This window comes from Primulina huaijiensis, chromosome 18 (assembly GCF_012295235.1).
Source record: "Primulina huaijiensis isolate GDHJ02 chromosome 18, ASM1229523v2, whole genome shotgun sequence".
Lineage (NCBI taxonomy): Eukaryota > Viridiplantae > Streptophyta > Magnoliopsida > Lamiales > Gesneriaceae > Primulina > Primulina huaijiensis.
Window position 1 is genome coordinate 1,127,108 of NC_133323.1, and position 16,351 is coordinate 1,143,458.

At 36.1% G+C, this 16,351-nt stretch overlaps 1 protein-coding gene and 1 long non-coding RNA gene across 3 annotated transcripts in view; both read right to left on the reverse strand.

The window, feature by feature from the left end:
• Window positions 1-16,351, reverse strand: part of LOC140964357 (protein SWEETIE) — a 32,383-nt gene that overhangs the window by 1,546 nt on the left and 14,486 nt on the right. The window contains exons 22-44 of one of the 2 annotated variants that reach the window (XM_073424057.1): window positions 15,842-15,998; window positions 14,901-15,050; window positions 14,667-14,716; window positions 14,347-14,446; window positions 14,212-14,268; window positions 13,826-13,893; window positions 13,224-13,317; window positions 12,865-13,091; window positions 11,819-11,963; window positions 11,657-11,725; window positions 10,879-10,935; window positions 10,634-10,720; window positions 10,420-10,548; window positions 10,048-10,248; window positions 9,456-9,908; window positions 8,106-8,171; window positions 7,548-7,645; window positions 7,347-7,413; window positions 2,149-2,278; window positions 821-1,131; window positions 611-745; window positions 367-531; window positions 158-283 (exon numbers count right to left, since the gene is read on the reverse strand). In XM_073424057.1, coding sequence (XP_073280158.1) covers window positions 158-283; window positions 367-531; window positions 611-745; window positions 821-1,131; window positions 2,149-2,278; window positions 7,347-7,413; window positions 7,548-7,645; window positions 8,106-8,171; window positions 9,456-9,908; window positions 10,048-10,248; window positions 10,420-10,548; window positions 10,634-10,720; window positions 10,879-10,935; window positions 11,657-11,725; window positions 11,819-11,963; window positions 12,865-13,091; window positions 13,224-13,317; window positions 13,826-13,893; window positions 14,212-14,268; window positions 14,347-14,446; window positions 14,667-14,716; window positions 14,901-15,050; window positions 15,842-15,998 — 3,142 coding nt within the window. Of the gene's footprint in view, window positions 1-157; window positions 284-366; window positions 532-610; window positions 746-820; window positions 1,132-2,148; window positions 2,279-7,346; window positions 7,444-7,547; window positions 7,646-8,105; window positions 8,172-9,455; window positions 9,909-10,047; window positions 10,249-10,419; window positions 10,549-10,633; window positions 10,721-10,878; window positions 10,936-11,656; window positions 11,726-11,818; window positions 11,964-12,864; window positions 13,092-13,223; window positions 13,318-13,825; window positions 13,894-14,211; window positions 14,269-14,346; window positions 14,447-14,666; window positions 14,717-14,900; window positions 15,051-15,841; window positions 15,999-16,351 lie in introns of both variants that reach the window. The other variant, XM_073424056.1, reaches the window with a different exon arrangement.
• Window positions 4,421-7,336, reverse strand: LOC140964358 (uncharacterized). The gene is made up of 2 exons (XR_012172878.1): window positions 5,938-7,336; window positions 4,421-5,829 (listed from the first exon to the last, which is right to left on the reverse strand). It is a non-coding gene; the product is annotated as an uncharacterized lncRNA (long non-coding RNA).

Here is a 16,351-nt window from a genome sequence, read left to right on the forward strand (position 1 = left end):
TGTTTAATAATCTAAGTTTCTCCTCCCTCAATACACGTATCCCTTTTCAAACCTATGTGAACTGATGATTCTAGAATTGCAACACTGTGGAGACAACCAAAATCTTTTGACTCATTCCAAGAATACCAAAGCCAGAATAATAAAGCAAGAAAAGAACCTGAAGCTGCTGTCTTTGTGTGGTGGGCATTGCCAATAAAATCTCCTTGACAGAAACTGCTGAACTAGGAATTTGAGCAAGTTGCGAAACAATTTTTATTGATACGCTTTGTAAATCATGAACTTGCTGTAATTAAAATTGATGATTAGCTCAGATAAAGACGAAAATAAACATTAAGCATGCGGTGCGGTGTATGCCAATGGGATTACCTGAGACAGAGAACCATCTGATATTGAAAAAACTGTGAGAATAGCTTCCAAAAGCAGGTTTATTACACCCTTCTGATGATCACAACCCTTTGACAGGGTATGCAGAAGCGTTAAGATTTTCAGACATTCTCCAGCAATAGCAACTGCTTCTCTTTTAACGTGTTTCTGCAATCAAAATCAAATTACTAGGCACATAAGGCGATGTCAAAATGAGATTTTAAGTTTTGCCAAATGAAATTATCACCTCCAATACATTCTGAATTATGATCAACAAATCTCCAACAAGCTCACCAACAAAAAAGATTAAGAAAGTGTTAGACGCTGCACCAATCCCTTTCTGTAATATGACTTTCACTACCTGCAGACCAACTGCTTGAATCTGCATATATAACTTCGAGTTTCATATTTGAAAGTGAATGCCTCAACCAAAAAGAAAAACTCTGAATTTGACCACCTGTATGTCAGAATCAGAGAGCATGGACTGGATACATTGAATGCTGTGATGCAGCATTCTGAACAACACAGGGTTACTTTCTTGTCTATCTCCAGGACCTTCGAAAACAAAAGCTAGAGAAGCAAGTGAAAAAACTTGTTCCACAGAAAAGGCAAGCTTCAAGTAAAGAATTTTGCGCAAGTGGAAGCTCTTATTTTCCAATTGATGAATTGCATCAATGCAATCATTTGTGAACTTAGCAGTTGCACATAGACAAGCTCTGATTATTGATGCCAAGTGGGTAATGCCATCGGCCACAAGTTCAGATTTTTCTGCAATAAAAGAATCATCAATCCAATCCATTCTACATGTTGCTCAATGAAACATAATGGATCACCGATAAATTCACATTCTGATGGAGTTGATTCTTCTCAAATTGAAATTTAATTTGAATTTAATCATATTTTTTTTTAACATAATCAACTATTGAAATTTAAAAGTCTAAACAATGTTCAGCTATGTAGTAAGGAATTATATTTAAAGGTTGAACTTTGTAAGAGATTAAATCCTGCAAATGAATATATGCTAGATAGAATTTAATTATTACACAAAACGCCAAGGGGCAACCAGCAAATTCACTTCTTTAATTCTTTCTGTATTTTGAGAAACACAAACACCACAAGCTTAAATCCCAAACACAAATAATGTAAATGGAACCGTTTATACCAATCTCCCTCTTTTCCTGATAAAAACTGCCATTTAGAATCGACAATATTCTTACGTAAGTTGAAAAAAATGAAACATTAAGATATAAATTTTAATTTTATATATTTAGCCTCAAACACAGTAAATTCTGAGTTTGTGGTTGCATCATTGTTAATTTTAAGTTGAAGTAAATTAAAGGATTTCTCATTTCAGAAATTGGTAAACATTTGTGGAAGCCTTAAACGAAAACCAGCACATTAATTTGGAACAGATATTATTGCTTATAATCGGCCTGCAACATGGGTAAAAGATTTCAAGTTTCTAATAGTAACAATAAACAACTATTTATCATTTATCCGATTATTTCAGTGTAAATGATGACTGTATTTTTATGGTCTTTGCCATATCTACTTCCGGTATATGACCCGTGTTGCAAGAAAATTTGTAAACAATAATATATGTTCCAAATTAGCGCTTTGGTTTTCTTTCAAGACTTCCACATATATCTGTTCCAAATTTTATATGTGTGTGTGTGTGTGTGTGTGTGTGTGTGTGTGTATATATACATATAACATCTCTTTAACAATCTGGAAACAAACAATAGGATGCATTGGTGCTTGTGAAGTCTACTCCTACAAACTCACCATGTCCCTTTGGTAAAGAAATGATAAACTTGACAAAGTCAAATATTCTTGCAAGGTATAACTCATTTGATGCTTCTCCAATGCACTTGAAACCAATCAAGAGAAAAGGCAACAATAGTTTTAACCGCATCTGCACAAACAAACAATTTATAATGCTAGTAACCAAAGGAATTCTGAATTCAAGCACCGCATGAGATGATATAATCCAATGCATCAACATTAAATAACAAAAAATAGAACAATATGGCAGACGAAATAAGGAAAAATAATTATCTTATTTTTTTATTATTTAAAACAATATGGCAGACGATATAAGGAAAAATAATTATCTTATTTTTTTATTCTTTAAAGTCATGGATTAGTACACTTTATATAGATCAAATGAGTAAAATCAAATCCCACTAAATCTGGGAAGTATTCTTCATACCGATAATATAGGATTCTAGTTAAAAAATGAGCCTATCAAACCCCAACTACTCGACACTCCCCCTGAAGTTGGTGCGAAGATATCATCATCCCCAACTTGCTCACTTGTTCTTCAAAGATTTGTTTGGATAAACCCTTAGTTAGGATATCAGCAACTTGTAATAGGCTTGGAACAAATGGAATACAAATAACTCCTTTTTCAAGTTTTTCTTTTATGAAATGCTTTTCAATTTCGATATGCTTTGTTCTCTCATGAGGAACTGGATTGTGAACAATGCTAATGGCTGCTTTGTTGTCACTGTACAACTTGATAGGAAACTTCAGAATCATTTTTTGATCCTCCATGACCCATTTAAGCCACAATACTTTACACATTCCTTCTGCCATAGATCTGAATTCCGCCTCTGCGCTACTTCTTGCAACTACTCTGTGTTTTTTGCTTCTCTATGTTACCAAGTTGTCCCATACAAATGTGCAATAACCAGATGTTGATCTTCGATCAATGACTGATCATGCCCAATCGACATTTGTATATACTTCAACTTCTTGTTTCTCAGTTTTTCAAAGAGCAGTCCCTTCCCTGGAGTTCTCTTTAGATATTGTAGAATTCGATATACAGCATCAAGGTGTTCTTCACACGGCGAGTGCATAAATTGGCTCACCATACTTACTGCGAAGGCAATGTCCTGGCGTGCGTATGACATATAAATCAATCTCCCGACCAATCTTTGATATCTTCTGGTAACCACTGCAGCGCCACTGTTGATATCTCATAGCTTCATATTGGCTTCTATAGGAGTATTCGATGGTTTGCATCCACCATCCATCTCTCCTTTAGGAGGTCAAGAATATATTTTCTTTAGGACACCATGATTCTTTTTTTTCACCTTGCTACCTTCATTCCAAGGAAATACTTCAAGTGCCTCGGGTCATTCATTTCAAACTCTGTTGCCAAACTTTTCTTTAACCTGTTTGTCTCTTCTATATCATCACCTGTCAATAATAACATAGGCAATTAACACTAAAATCTTTCTACTATTGGACCTTTTTGTGAAGAGAGTATGATCCGATTGCCCTTGACAGTAGCCGTGGCTTCTCACAAACTTTGTGAGCCTTGGCTTCTCACAAACTTTGTGAGCCTTTCAAAGCATGCTCTGGGAGACTGTTTCAGTCCATAAAGTGATTTCTTCAGCTCACAGACCTTTGGTCTAAACTGATAAGTAAATCCAGGTGATGGTTCCATATGCACTTCCACTTATAGATCACCATTCAGAAAGGTGTTCTTCATATCTAGCTGATTTAGTGGCCAATCAAGATTAGCAGCAGCAGAGAGAATAACTCGAACTGTATTGAGTTTAGCCACTAGAGAGAGTTTCTGTGTAATCAACCCCATATGTTTGGGTGAAGCCTTTGACAACCAACCGTGCTTTATACCGTTCCAGAGATCCATCAGAATTGTGTTTTGGGGAAAATACTCACTTACACCCCATAACAGATTTCTCACTTGGTAGGTCAACCTTCTCCAAGGTAGAGTTTTTTTCTAGAGCTCTCATCTCCTCATAAATCGTCTCTCTCCATTCAGGGATCTCTAGAGCTTCTTGTATATTCTTAGGAATACTGATGGCATCTAACTGAAAGACAATCGAACAATAGGAAGATTGGAATTTTTTTTTTATAAAAGACAAAGTTTGAGATTGAGTGTTTTGTGCATAATCGAGTATCTTTTCTCAGGGCAATGGGAAGATCAATGTTGTTTTCAAGAGTGGTCGAGGTATCATTCTAAGTTTCAAGATCTAGTCCACGAGTTGACTCATGGGATTGTTGAATGATAGGGTCTCCCCCTTTCTTGCACCCTTCTTCCTTGTATAAATTAATCATTTAAACTGTTTCTCACATGTCTCCATTGTTATGTCAGATTGATTAAAATTTGAAATTTCATAGTTTCCTAGTTCTACATTAAAATCAGACTCGGTTAAGTGGTCATCTTCACTATCTCTAGATTCCACTGAAGATGAGGCGTGTAGAAGGACTTGACTTCAACGAATGTTACATCCATGAAGATAAAAAAAAATTTGATAACAGGGTCAAAACATTTGTACCCCGTTGGTTTGCAGGATACCCAACAAAGATACATTTTCGTGTCTTTGGCTCCAGTTTCGAGATATTATGATCAAAGTTATGAACAAATGCTAGACTGCCAAATATTTTCAGAGGGATTTTAGTCAAAAGGCGTGTATTGGGGAAATGTTTTTGGAAAATATTCACAAGGGATTGAAAATTCAAAATCTTAGATGGTGGTCTATTTATCAAATAGGTGGCTTTTAGAACTGCTTCTCCCCAAAGATAAATTAGGCACTTTAGTTTCAAAACTATTTGCTCAAGTAACTTCAAGAAGATGTCTGTTTTTTCGTTCAGCCACACCATTTTGTTGAGGTGTATGGGGACAAGAGCTTTGGTGAATGATCCCTTGCTCTTGAAAAACCTTGCCAAGTATATTGTTAAAATATTCCCGCCCATTATCATTCCAAAATTTTTTTATCCTAGTGTGGAATTGAATTTGAATCATTTGGAATTTTTTTGAAATGTGACCCATGCATCAGATTTATCTTTCAAAAGAAAAACCCAAGTCAGACTTGAATGATCATCAATGAAAGACACAAACTACCGTTTATCAGTAATGGTTTTTACTTTGCATGAGCCCCAGACGTCATTGTGAATCATTGTAAATGGCGTGGACTTTTTAAAAGGTTGAGATGAAAAAGAAGCCCGATGATTTTGTTTGCGTAACTCACAATATTCACAATGCAAAGTAAAAAGATTTTTATTGATAAACAACTTGGGAAACACTTTTTTCAAATAAATAAAGTTCGGATGACCTAACCGACCATGCCATAATAAAATATCATCAACACTTGAATAGGAAACAAAATTGAGACACTTGTCTGGATCACGTCTGCCAAGGAAGGATTCGGCAGTAAGAAATTAAAGTCCACCATATTGTTTAGCATTGCCAATCATCGTCCCCGAGGCCAAATCCTGAAATTCACAATGAGAGGACAAAAATATGACTCGACACCTTAGATTAATGGTGAGTTTGCTGATGGACAAGAGATTATACGATAATGTGTAACACATTCGTAAGAGTTAAAGAAGGGGAAATAACAACAGTTCCTTTCCCTGCAGCAGAGCCATCAGCGATTTTAACTTTTTGGTTTCCTGCACACGGAATATATGAGGAGAACAATTGCAATGAACCTATCATATGATCTGTTATTCTTGTCAGACTTAAACTCAAATAAAAAAGCAAAGGTTCGGGCAATTTTCTTCCCTTTCATCAAATTAAATTAACTTATTGCAATGAACCTGTCATATGATCTGTTACTCCGGAATTTAGAATCCAGACACTGTTAGTGATCGAATTTGCCATATTTGCACAAGGATAAATACCTGTCTGGGCCAAGGAACATGAGGGCTTGGATTTATCACGTCTAGAATCAAACAATTGGAATAGTTGCTCTAACTGATCCTTTGTGAAGGGAAGCTGAGGAGGGTGAGGGCACTCCAGAATCTTCACCACCTGCTTGAAAAGCTCGACCATCGATATTTGATCTGTTGGTGCCAAATTTTTTTCTTAAGATGGGCTGGTTTCCCATGTATTCTCCAGCATGTTTCTATAGTGTGCCGTGTCTTTTTGCACTTCTCGCAAAATGGTCTCCCATCAGAACACGTATCTCGACTCACAAGGGCTGAATCTTCAGACTCTATGGTGTGTTCAGAAAGTTCCAGCATGACTTGGCGTCGAGTTTCTTCACGCCGGAACTCGAAAAACACCTCCCGAAGGCTAGTCAGAGGTTTTCGCCCAAGTACACATCCTTGAACCTCATCCAGATCCTTGTTTAATCCCACAAGAAAGACAAACATCCTATGTCGGTCTAGTTTTGCCTTGTAGGGGTACAGTCCTTGCTACTCTCCCACTCATCTGCATCGAGGAGGTCCAATTCCTGCCATAGAACTATCAACTTGTTATAGTAAGTTGTGACATCTTTGTTACTTGTTGCATCTGTCACACCCAAATATTTAGCTCGTACAGTTGAGATTAGTTTTCAGAATCGGAGTAGTTTTCTCGGACAGACTCCCAAACCTCCCGAGTCGTGGGTAAGTACATGAATGGTTTACCGATTGCTGGCTCCATCGAGTTGATCAACCATGTCGTGATCAATGAATTCTCGGAACGCCACTGCTTGTATCTCGGATCAGTCAAACCCAGGACTTTCACTTCGCCGTTCACGAAATCTAGCTTTCCTTTTCCATCGATAACAAGCCGGACTGATTGTGCCCACTCCAAGTAATTCTTCTCATTCAGTTTGTGAATCATTATTTGAAGGGAAGAATCTGGGGGCGTGACATGCGATTGAGTTCCACCGTCACAGCGCCTTCACTACTAGAACCAGCGCCGACCATGGCTGCTTTGAAATTTATGGCCGATTTTAACCTAGATGCTCAGATACCATATAGAACAATATGACAGACAATATAAAGCGAAATAATTCTATTATTTCTTATTCATTAAAATAATGAATTAATACACTTTATATTGATCAAAAAAGTAAAATCAAATCCCACTAAATCTGGAAAATATACTATCATACCGATAATATAGGTTCCTAGTTCAAAATTGAGCCTATCAAATTCTAACTACTCAACACAAAATATTTACTCAAAGACTGCCTACGAGGTACTTTTCATGAACCAGCATAAATGATTTAACATACCTGAGGTTCAGCGCGTTCCAATAGTGTGGAAGCTGTGATAAGCGGGACAGAAATAATGGTCTCCCAGCTTGATGAATAACAGGAATTAGTATCATTACTGAAATTAAAGTAAAATCAGATTTTTTATCAGCCATTGAATCTTCTATATAGCATCGATTCCTATATAGCATCTCCAGGAAAAGAAATAAAAGATTCAGGTACCTAAGTAAAATCTTGAACAAAGAAGTCAAACAGAGTTCTGATGTCAAATATGCAAAGTTCTCTTCTTCAAGAAAATCTTTCGGGCATTTCTGAATGACCTGCTAAGGCCAGTCAAAGAAACGAGGGATTAAAATCAGAAGGAGCCTACCAAAAGTCCCACCACTGCAACAATAACATGTTCTAAAGTATCCACCTACCTCGTGTTTGTTCTCACAATAAGCTGTTAAACATTCTAGAAAAGTTTCAATTTGAAGGAAAAAGAGATTGACTAATGTGCATAAGCACTTGCGACCACATACATAAAATTCTACATACTCAAGCTCAAGGCATGAGAATCAGGCACTAGCTTCTCCCTAATGGCAAGAAAAGATGAGCCTACTTGAGATTGTGCTCAAATAACAATATAACAGGTATTCTCCCCACTTTGTTGACATTGACTCATAAATGGTAAAATTTATATTCTGTGTTCATTTTTTAGGAGTAGTATGCATCTTTCATGTGAGCTGGGTTAATTGACCAAAATAATAAATATTAAAACAAACAAAATCCAATCATCACCTGTAGAAAGATAGAGAATCCAAGACTATCCCATGCATCTTCCCTGAAAATTAAGTACAAAAAGACCTGCATCCATATCACACTTACAGATGAATAAAGGTTTTGACAGGGAAGCCTTCCAAGAGAATATAAGAAGCGACAAAATAACCAGGTTCTAATATAACAGAAAACAGTCCACCCTATGGGCTATGTTTCTGTTTTTGTGATGCAGAAACTCTGCATAAATCAAAAGGTGCAGAAAATGAACCAAAATCAGACAAAGGCGTGGAACTCTTTATATGTATAACAATATGCAACAATCTGCGTAGAAAATATTAAAAAGTAGAAATAAGCCTTTCTAAGATAAACTCGGCATTGGTTGCAACATGCAATTGTTCTCTCTATCCGAAAATAAGACTGCGAACCCCTGAATGCAAAAACTAGAAACAACCAAGGATGCAATTGTTTTTGAACATATGTACACTAGCCCACCTGACAGTAATGGCAAAAATCTAAACAAGAGAGAATTCTTATTCAATTGGGAATACCTAATGTTTGGGGCCAATAAATTGCACTTGCTCAGCACGATCAAATCTTGGCGTTTGGGTTGTTACAAGGTTAGTTGTACAATTATCCATAACTACAATTTTTTTAATGAAGGGCAAGCACAAGATTGATTGGTATTATAGTCAAAGTCACGCATTTCATTCTCAAGTTGGTGCAATTATTAGGAAGGTGATTGTTGGGTAACAACATTTGTCCCTGCTAGGAAAGCAATCATAACATAATATACGATTTAAAATATTTAAGTTGTACCATTATCATTTTAAAATGGTAAGCAATCGATTCTACAATATGTATTACAGACAAGATCTACATGTCCGATTCTCATAACTTGCGAGATAGTGTAATTATTAAGAGGGACATTGTTGGGAATCGTTAATTGTCCCTGTTAACAAAGTGTTTGAAACATGACACTTGGACTATAGTACGGTTTAAAAGGACTTAACTTTTCAGCTTAGACTACAACACATATTAAAAGACTTAACTTTTTCCTTTTTTTTATCTTTTGATAAAGCGGAAAATGTTCAATATTATTGTTGGTATTAGAGTGTCACATACTCGATTCCTTTTAGTTGCAAGTTGATATAATTATTGAGAAGGAAATATGGAGCGACAACTGCTCCATCTAGGAGAGCGGTTTCAACATGGCGCTTGGGCTGCTCCACAATATAAAATATTTGAGTTATACCGTTATCCAAGTTATAATTATCGGTAAATCGCTCGATCCCATATTCATAATATAGCTATAGCACATTGTAGATTTAAATGTCAGCTGGTGTAAAATAGAAATCTGGCATCTATGCATACCTCTAATAATTCTTTACAAGCATCCATGGAGAGAAATCCCGCTGCGAAAAATCTTTCGGTGATCATGAATTGAAAAACGGGGAAGAATATGTCATATAGTTTCGAGCGTTGAGAATTGGAACCATCAACTGGGATGTCATTTTTGAACTTGGATGTGACGCAATATACTGGTATTATATATTGATTAAGGGTAACATCTTGCTCCTGAAATAAAATCATAAGTAAAAAACCCCACAGAAAATCAAATTCATCTTTTCTCAGCTCAACCATGCTGTATCTGGAAATTGGAATATCCTTTGATTTTTCACTTGCTGCAGATCGATTCACATTTGAATTCGCAGGTACTGCATCCAACACCAGTGCGTGAAGAATCACTGGCCATGCTTCTTCTAAGCATGGTTGTAACTCATTTGAAACAACTGGTGTTTGAATCCCATCAAGGAATGGTTTCCACTGTTGTCACAGAAACAAGGACAGAAAATTCAATAACAAGGATTATAAATTTTTTTTTCTTTTTTTTTTCTGCAGACTTTTCTTCCAGTGAAGCAGGCCGGATAAGGAAAGAAGGAAAGTCTCCAAATACCAAGCTTACTTTTTCCAAATGTAGATGGAAGCGAACAAAGCAGTAGTCCTTCAAGAGAGAGAGCCAATATGTCCCTAGAATGCTAGAACTCTTTGAAAATAATGGAAGTAGTGCTAGATATTCATCGGGAATTTCATCACCTTGTTTCCTTAAGAAAGCAAACATATAGCATTTGAGAGATGCGTGAACCGTCAGCAGCCTTATTTTGATCTGAAATTTATTGAAAAAGAAAAAAAAAATGAGCATTTAGCAGAGGCACCTTCACGTTTAATCATTAAAGATTTGCTTCAAAGTTGATGCAAAATCAGTGGCACGAGGCCAGGGATATTTTAATAGTCAACTCTCACAAAGACAGAGCTATCAAGATTTATACAAGTATACCTTGCATGAGACCCATTCGGCATAGGAGGGATAGTAAAGGCCATTAAAGTCATCCAAAGGACGTGCAATCAATGAAAATATTCTCTTGACGGCAACTTGATCTCGACTAATAATCCCACTTGTAAGCATCTGAACATTACACGCCACAGCATGTAAATCAATAAATGTGAATTCACTTCAGTAAACAAAAGAAAAAGTATTGCTGCATTTACACCTTCGTTGCTAGCTGAAGCCCGGCTTCAAGTAGGATTGGGCCCGACAATGAGTCCAATGCACTTCGGACTGCAGATACCAATTGGGCCTGGGTGATTCGATTTTAATCAGTCAACCACTAACAAAGATGTATATTGTGCTGTGGAATAACCACAGTGACTCAAACAAAAAATATCTGGGAAGACTGTCATAATTACAAAATTGAGATTTATGGGGAAAATTTTGCATGGAAAAGAAAAGTTAAACCTGATATTGTTCCAGAAGGACGTGGTCTGGAAGATCAGGGTCCAGAGATGCTGCAAACTAATAACCCACAAAAACAAATTAATTTCATGAAATTAATTGTTGAAATGCAGCATAAACTTGGATGATATAATTCTGAATTTAGAAAGAGCCATCATTAACAATGAAAATAGGAGCATGAATAAAATTAAAAGGGGTATGAACTTGGTCAAAGTTGTTTTAAATTTACTTAAAATTACCCTTAGTAATGAAAATAGGAGTATGAGATTTAAGCAGAAAGGGGGAGAATGCCAACCAAGACATCGGGAATTTAAACTTGCAAACAAGCAATGTATCATTTACTAGATTTTGAGAAGCATTTGGATGACATTCATATCAGAAACAAGTGTGCAACCATTTGGCCTCCATTTGGAGACATTTAGCAGCGGAATATCAAAATAACTGGTGCCACTGGGTTGCCAAACTCCCATTACACAGCCAACTATGCAATTAAGTGAAGAAGCATAAATATCGTGCCCAGAGTTACAGGGTGCAAATAATTGTAACATTAATAAATATCCACACTTTTTAGTCAAAATAAAGCCAGTTTTTTTCTCCAACTAAATCAGTCTCCTCGAAGATTCAAACATTAAAAGCTTAAAAAATCTTGCATAGTAAAATGAATAATGTGCATATAGAGGTAAGAAACATAAAATGCAACAAGAAGTGTAATGTGCCTAGTTTTAATTAACCATCTCATATCAGAAAGTCCCAGAAATGATAGAGGCTTCTAAAGAATAACCTTGTCCATGACTGTGCATAGAAGTGACACACCAATTGGCTGCATTTTTTCAAACTGAATGGTGCTTATCTGTAAAAATTGATGCGGTGAATATCAACAATCTAAGCCATTTAATATCCAGAAATTTTAAGCACAGTTATGCAATGGTTTTACATCCATCACCTGGTAAGCAAGAGAAATGAGCTCTTGCAATTGAAGAACCAGCCAGTCTCTGGAAAGAAGTCCTTTAGCAGTTTGCTGTCTTGCCAATAACAGGTCAAAGTGAGCAGGATTTTCACCAACTGCATGCGGAAGATGTTTCAGGCACCTAATTCCAAGCATGTTGAAGTGATGGTATATCAGTCAAAGGACGTTACATTTCACAAAGAATAAAAGGCTGCTGTGTACAAAATGAGTAGAAAACTCTAATCATGATTTATCAGTCATACAATGTAACACCATCAACAATGTAAAATCGTCAAAATGCATAGACAGCAGCCGCAGGGTAAAGTGTCCAAACTTTTGTATCACCATGTTGCAATCTTTGTTGTTTATGTTTATTAAATACTTTATAAAATAACACTTAGAATTCTACCGAGTACAAAACCTAATACAATCCATGCACTTAGGATCTTCGGTTTCTTCAAAAACCTAAAAATTGGAACACTATTTGTCACAGGTGAATTACTGACTAAAATCAAGGAGATAATACATCCACTCCCCCAGGTTTGATCCAATGGAATTAGGAAATAATTTCAAAATCAAATTCTACTGAGCCCAAATGATAAGGAACATTGCACTTTCACTGCAATATATTTGTTCAATGGTTTGAAATGCTAAATCTAATGGTCATAATTTTCTTCATTCTCGGAGCATAATAACAGTGAATCAGAGAATGCAGCAACTAATCCTCTTGACTTCATTTACAGTTTCAAATTCAGAGTATGGACATCCCATTCTTTCAAATATACTAATGGGACTCGGTTCAGGGAAGAGGAATCATGAATCTAAATAAGTTTTTTGCTGACATTAGAAAACACTAGAAACAAATCAGTCAGGAAATGTCAAAAGGCTAACACATGACAGTATATTTTCAATGCTATCACTACCTAATCATGCCAACCTTTGATCGACTTGAAGCAAGAAAAATCAGCAAAGTGAAACAACATTCAGTGACTAAGATGAAAGAAATTAGCTTAATCAATTATATAAAAGGCTGGGTCACATACTCAGCAGCAAAAACTCTTGTTCGATATCTGAGGTGCTTATCTCTATTAAAGTTAAGACTGGTGTATTCCACACCGTAACTTGGAATTGGCGAATTTTTGGAGCTAGAGACCATGTTCTCATCATCTTCGCCAAAATTCAAGCTTTTCTCACCATCCAGCACAATCGAAGAATTCACCAAATTGTTGCTAGTGCTTGTTGCATTACGTCTCGATGATGTAGAAAGAATCTAAATGAATTTGATAAAAATATTGTTTCATCACATATTTTTAAAGATTTTTATCTAGTAGGTTGTGTCAGGCATCCATTTGCTATCGCACAAACGTATTGCAATATCAGTATTCGAGCAGGTGAAACTAACCATGTTGCGGCATATCGACAGCCACTGGGATGATCTTGAAGGGCATGAAGCATAAAGCAGTCTCATAATAGTGGTGCGCGCTAACTGTCCAATCCTGTGAAAATGTAATAGTGAGAAATTTTTCTAAATTATGATAGTGACGTAGTGTGACAATTAAACAGAACCATAAAACTCAGAAAGCCTAGGTACATATCTCTGGGTGGCTATAGTTTCAATTGGGCCAAGAAAAAAGTTCATAATCACATTCCAATTACAAGAGTAAAATGGACACTGTTCGTCTGTTCTTATTCAGTGCTCAGCAATTTCAATTTACTTTCTTAAATAAATGTTTCATTGAATAGGCATCAAGGGATTCCAATCCATATATCAGAAGAAGCATCCCATCCTCAACAACAACAAAAAACAATGTAAGGATAGAGGTGCCTTGATAAAGCCAAATAAATCATCAAAGATATTCAGGAAACTATACAAAGGAAAAACATTATAACCTCATTTCTATATAAGGAACGATAGCCAAAGACATGAAAAAATGAACGCTTCAGTGCCCAATAATGTGAACCAAATATTAACCAATATTATACATGATGCTTGATAAAACTTACTCTGTATTAGTCTCCTCATCCAGCATGTGAAACAAGGTTTCTTCTATTTGTTCATCGATGATGGAAATCTGTAACATGGTCATCAGCATATGCTACTAAATTGTATTCAAACCTTGGAAAACATCATTTAAGCCTCACATCATATATTCTTTATTTCAACATACAGCTTTTGTGGGCCAAGTAAGTGTATCCATATAATTAATTCGCAAAATTTGGTAGCTATGAGTTTGTAGATATGCTATTTTGTTAATGTCCTTTCAAAATCGTTTCAATGATACTACAAGAATGAAGTTTCGAAAAAGCAAGGGGGAGAAGTGTGCATCTTTCCACTGCTTCAATAAAAAACGTAACAAAGATGGTCATAAAAAATAGTATCTGCTACTAACCGGGTCTTTTTCAATGAGGTGTCGTAGAGTGGACAAAGCTAGATGTCTAAGAGTTGGCTGCCACGATGACAAAGTCTTTTAGAAGCAGTATATGAATCAATCAAACCCTTTGAAGGAGCAATAAATGATTATTACTTGTCGAGAGATCAGAGTTGGGAGGAGAGTTTGCACATGGCAATGCACAGAAACTGCCTGTGGTGCAAAAAGAACAAGCTGTTGTGTAAAACGTACACTCCTGTCCAGATGATAAGAAAAGATGGAAATAATCAACTGGTCAGTTAAGATTCAGCACAGATAGTTCACAGCTCAATCAACTCCAAATGACAGCTTAAACGACAACATGACACAGAAAAGCCATAATGTTCAGATCCACTGCCAATAAACTATAAAGTAGATTAAATCATTTTCTTTTTAAAAACAAACACGATAGTAAATAAATAGCTATGTAGACATACTCGAGGAGTGTTGCCGTTTCTTGGCAGGAGCTGATCTCTGCAATGGCCGACTATGCAAAAAACATCATTTAGGTGAAACTTAGTAATCCAATAGACAAAGTGGAAGGACATGTCTGAATAGAATAAATACATATCTTAAAAGGTATAGAGAATATACCAAAAAGGCAGTCAATAATTTTCAAAGTAATCACTCAAAAGTCAAAATTCACATCTTAGGAATATGAAAAAACGAACCTTACAGCGCGAGAAGAAAATGCTATCGGGGGAAAGTTCAGGACCTATAACAGCAACAATAGCATTTATGAGGCAGCCCACAGCTTGCTGCAGGTCAACTAAACCACTCTCCTCTGACAGGAGGATCTCCATAGCAAGGCCAAGTGTTGTCTGCAATAATAAAACACAAATATAAAAATCTGATGAATGTGACTCAAATTCCAACCCAATTGTTTCGCATCCTAAAGATAGCTTCAACACAAAATCAGCAGTCTTGCTTAACAGTTCCAAGTGTAGGATTCCAAAGCAGAACACTATGTACACAACAGTAGCTCAAGAACATAGAACATCACACCAGAAGTAAATACGACACTATCAAGAAGAGACTGCATTCATATGCCCATTCCTTATATATTTACTAAATCAATGAAAAAATCATGAAAGGTATGAGAAGCAAACACCGTTTATCAAATGCCAATATTTACGATATTCATTAAAAACAATAGTGGATTTGGCTTGCTTATATCCCATTTAAAAGCTTACACAGTTGACACCAACTGCCCAATCAAAAACCACCAAATTTCAAAACCTATATGGAATGCTTTATTCAGGTCAGTCATACAATATGCCTGAAGTAAAAATATTTACTGTGTTGAAGATATTTATATGGAAAAATCACTTTCAGTAATAAAACTTGCATCCATTGGTCGAATGTATCATTCCAGTTTGAATGGATTACTTAACACCTTGAGAAAATGAGTTTGAACCTGAAGGAAGCTGCAAACTGTTTGTCCCAAGAATGAAACATTTAAAAATTAAGTCCACTTTTGATTCAATCATTAGGAGATTTCATAATCTATTTGAATAATTTCTTGTTTTTGGTCAAATTACAGCAGTATAAATATAAAAAATACAAACTAAAAAATATGTATAAGAAGGAAGGTCTCCATGCTCATTTATACCTGTACGTGTGTTACGTAAGACAAACCAGCAGCTTCAATGGTCAAAATAAGCGCATGCAAGGACCATATCTGTAGACTAGATACTGGACTTTTGGCAAGTGAAGAGACAACATTCACGGTGGTTGGGACTAAACTCGACAAGGCCATGCCTCCTGCACTGCAAACAATAATGATAAAAGGATATTATCTATTATTTTTAACTGAGTAGAAGACTATTTATTACAGAAGTTGCTAAAGCAGAACAAACAAGAGATACACATTGGCCAATATCACTTACCAATTACAATTCCGAAGAAAATGACATATACCTTGGTTAAGGATATGGCAGGACGTCTAAATTAAAGTTGAACAGGTCAACTATTGTTTACAGCAACCCCTCTGTTTCACTGTTTCTAATTCCTTGACTAGGCAAATTTAATATGTTAACTTCTAAGTTTGAAATCAAAAGCAACTTTGTCAATAATTTGACCCATATATTTACAACGAATGTGAGCACCTTGATGTTTGAGT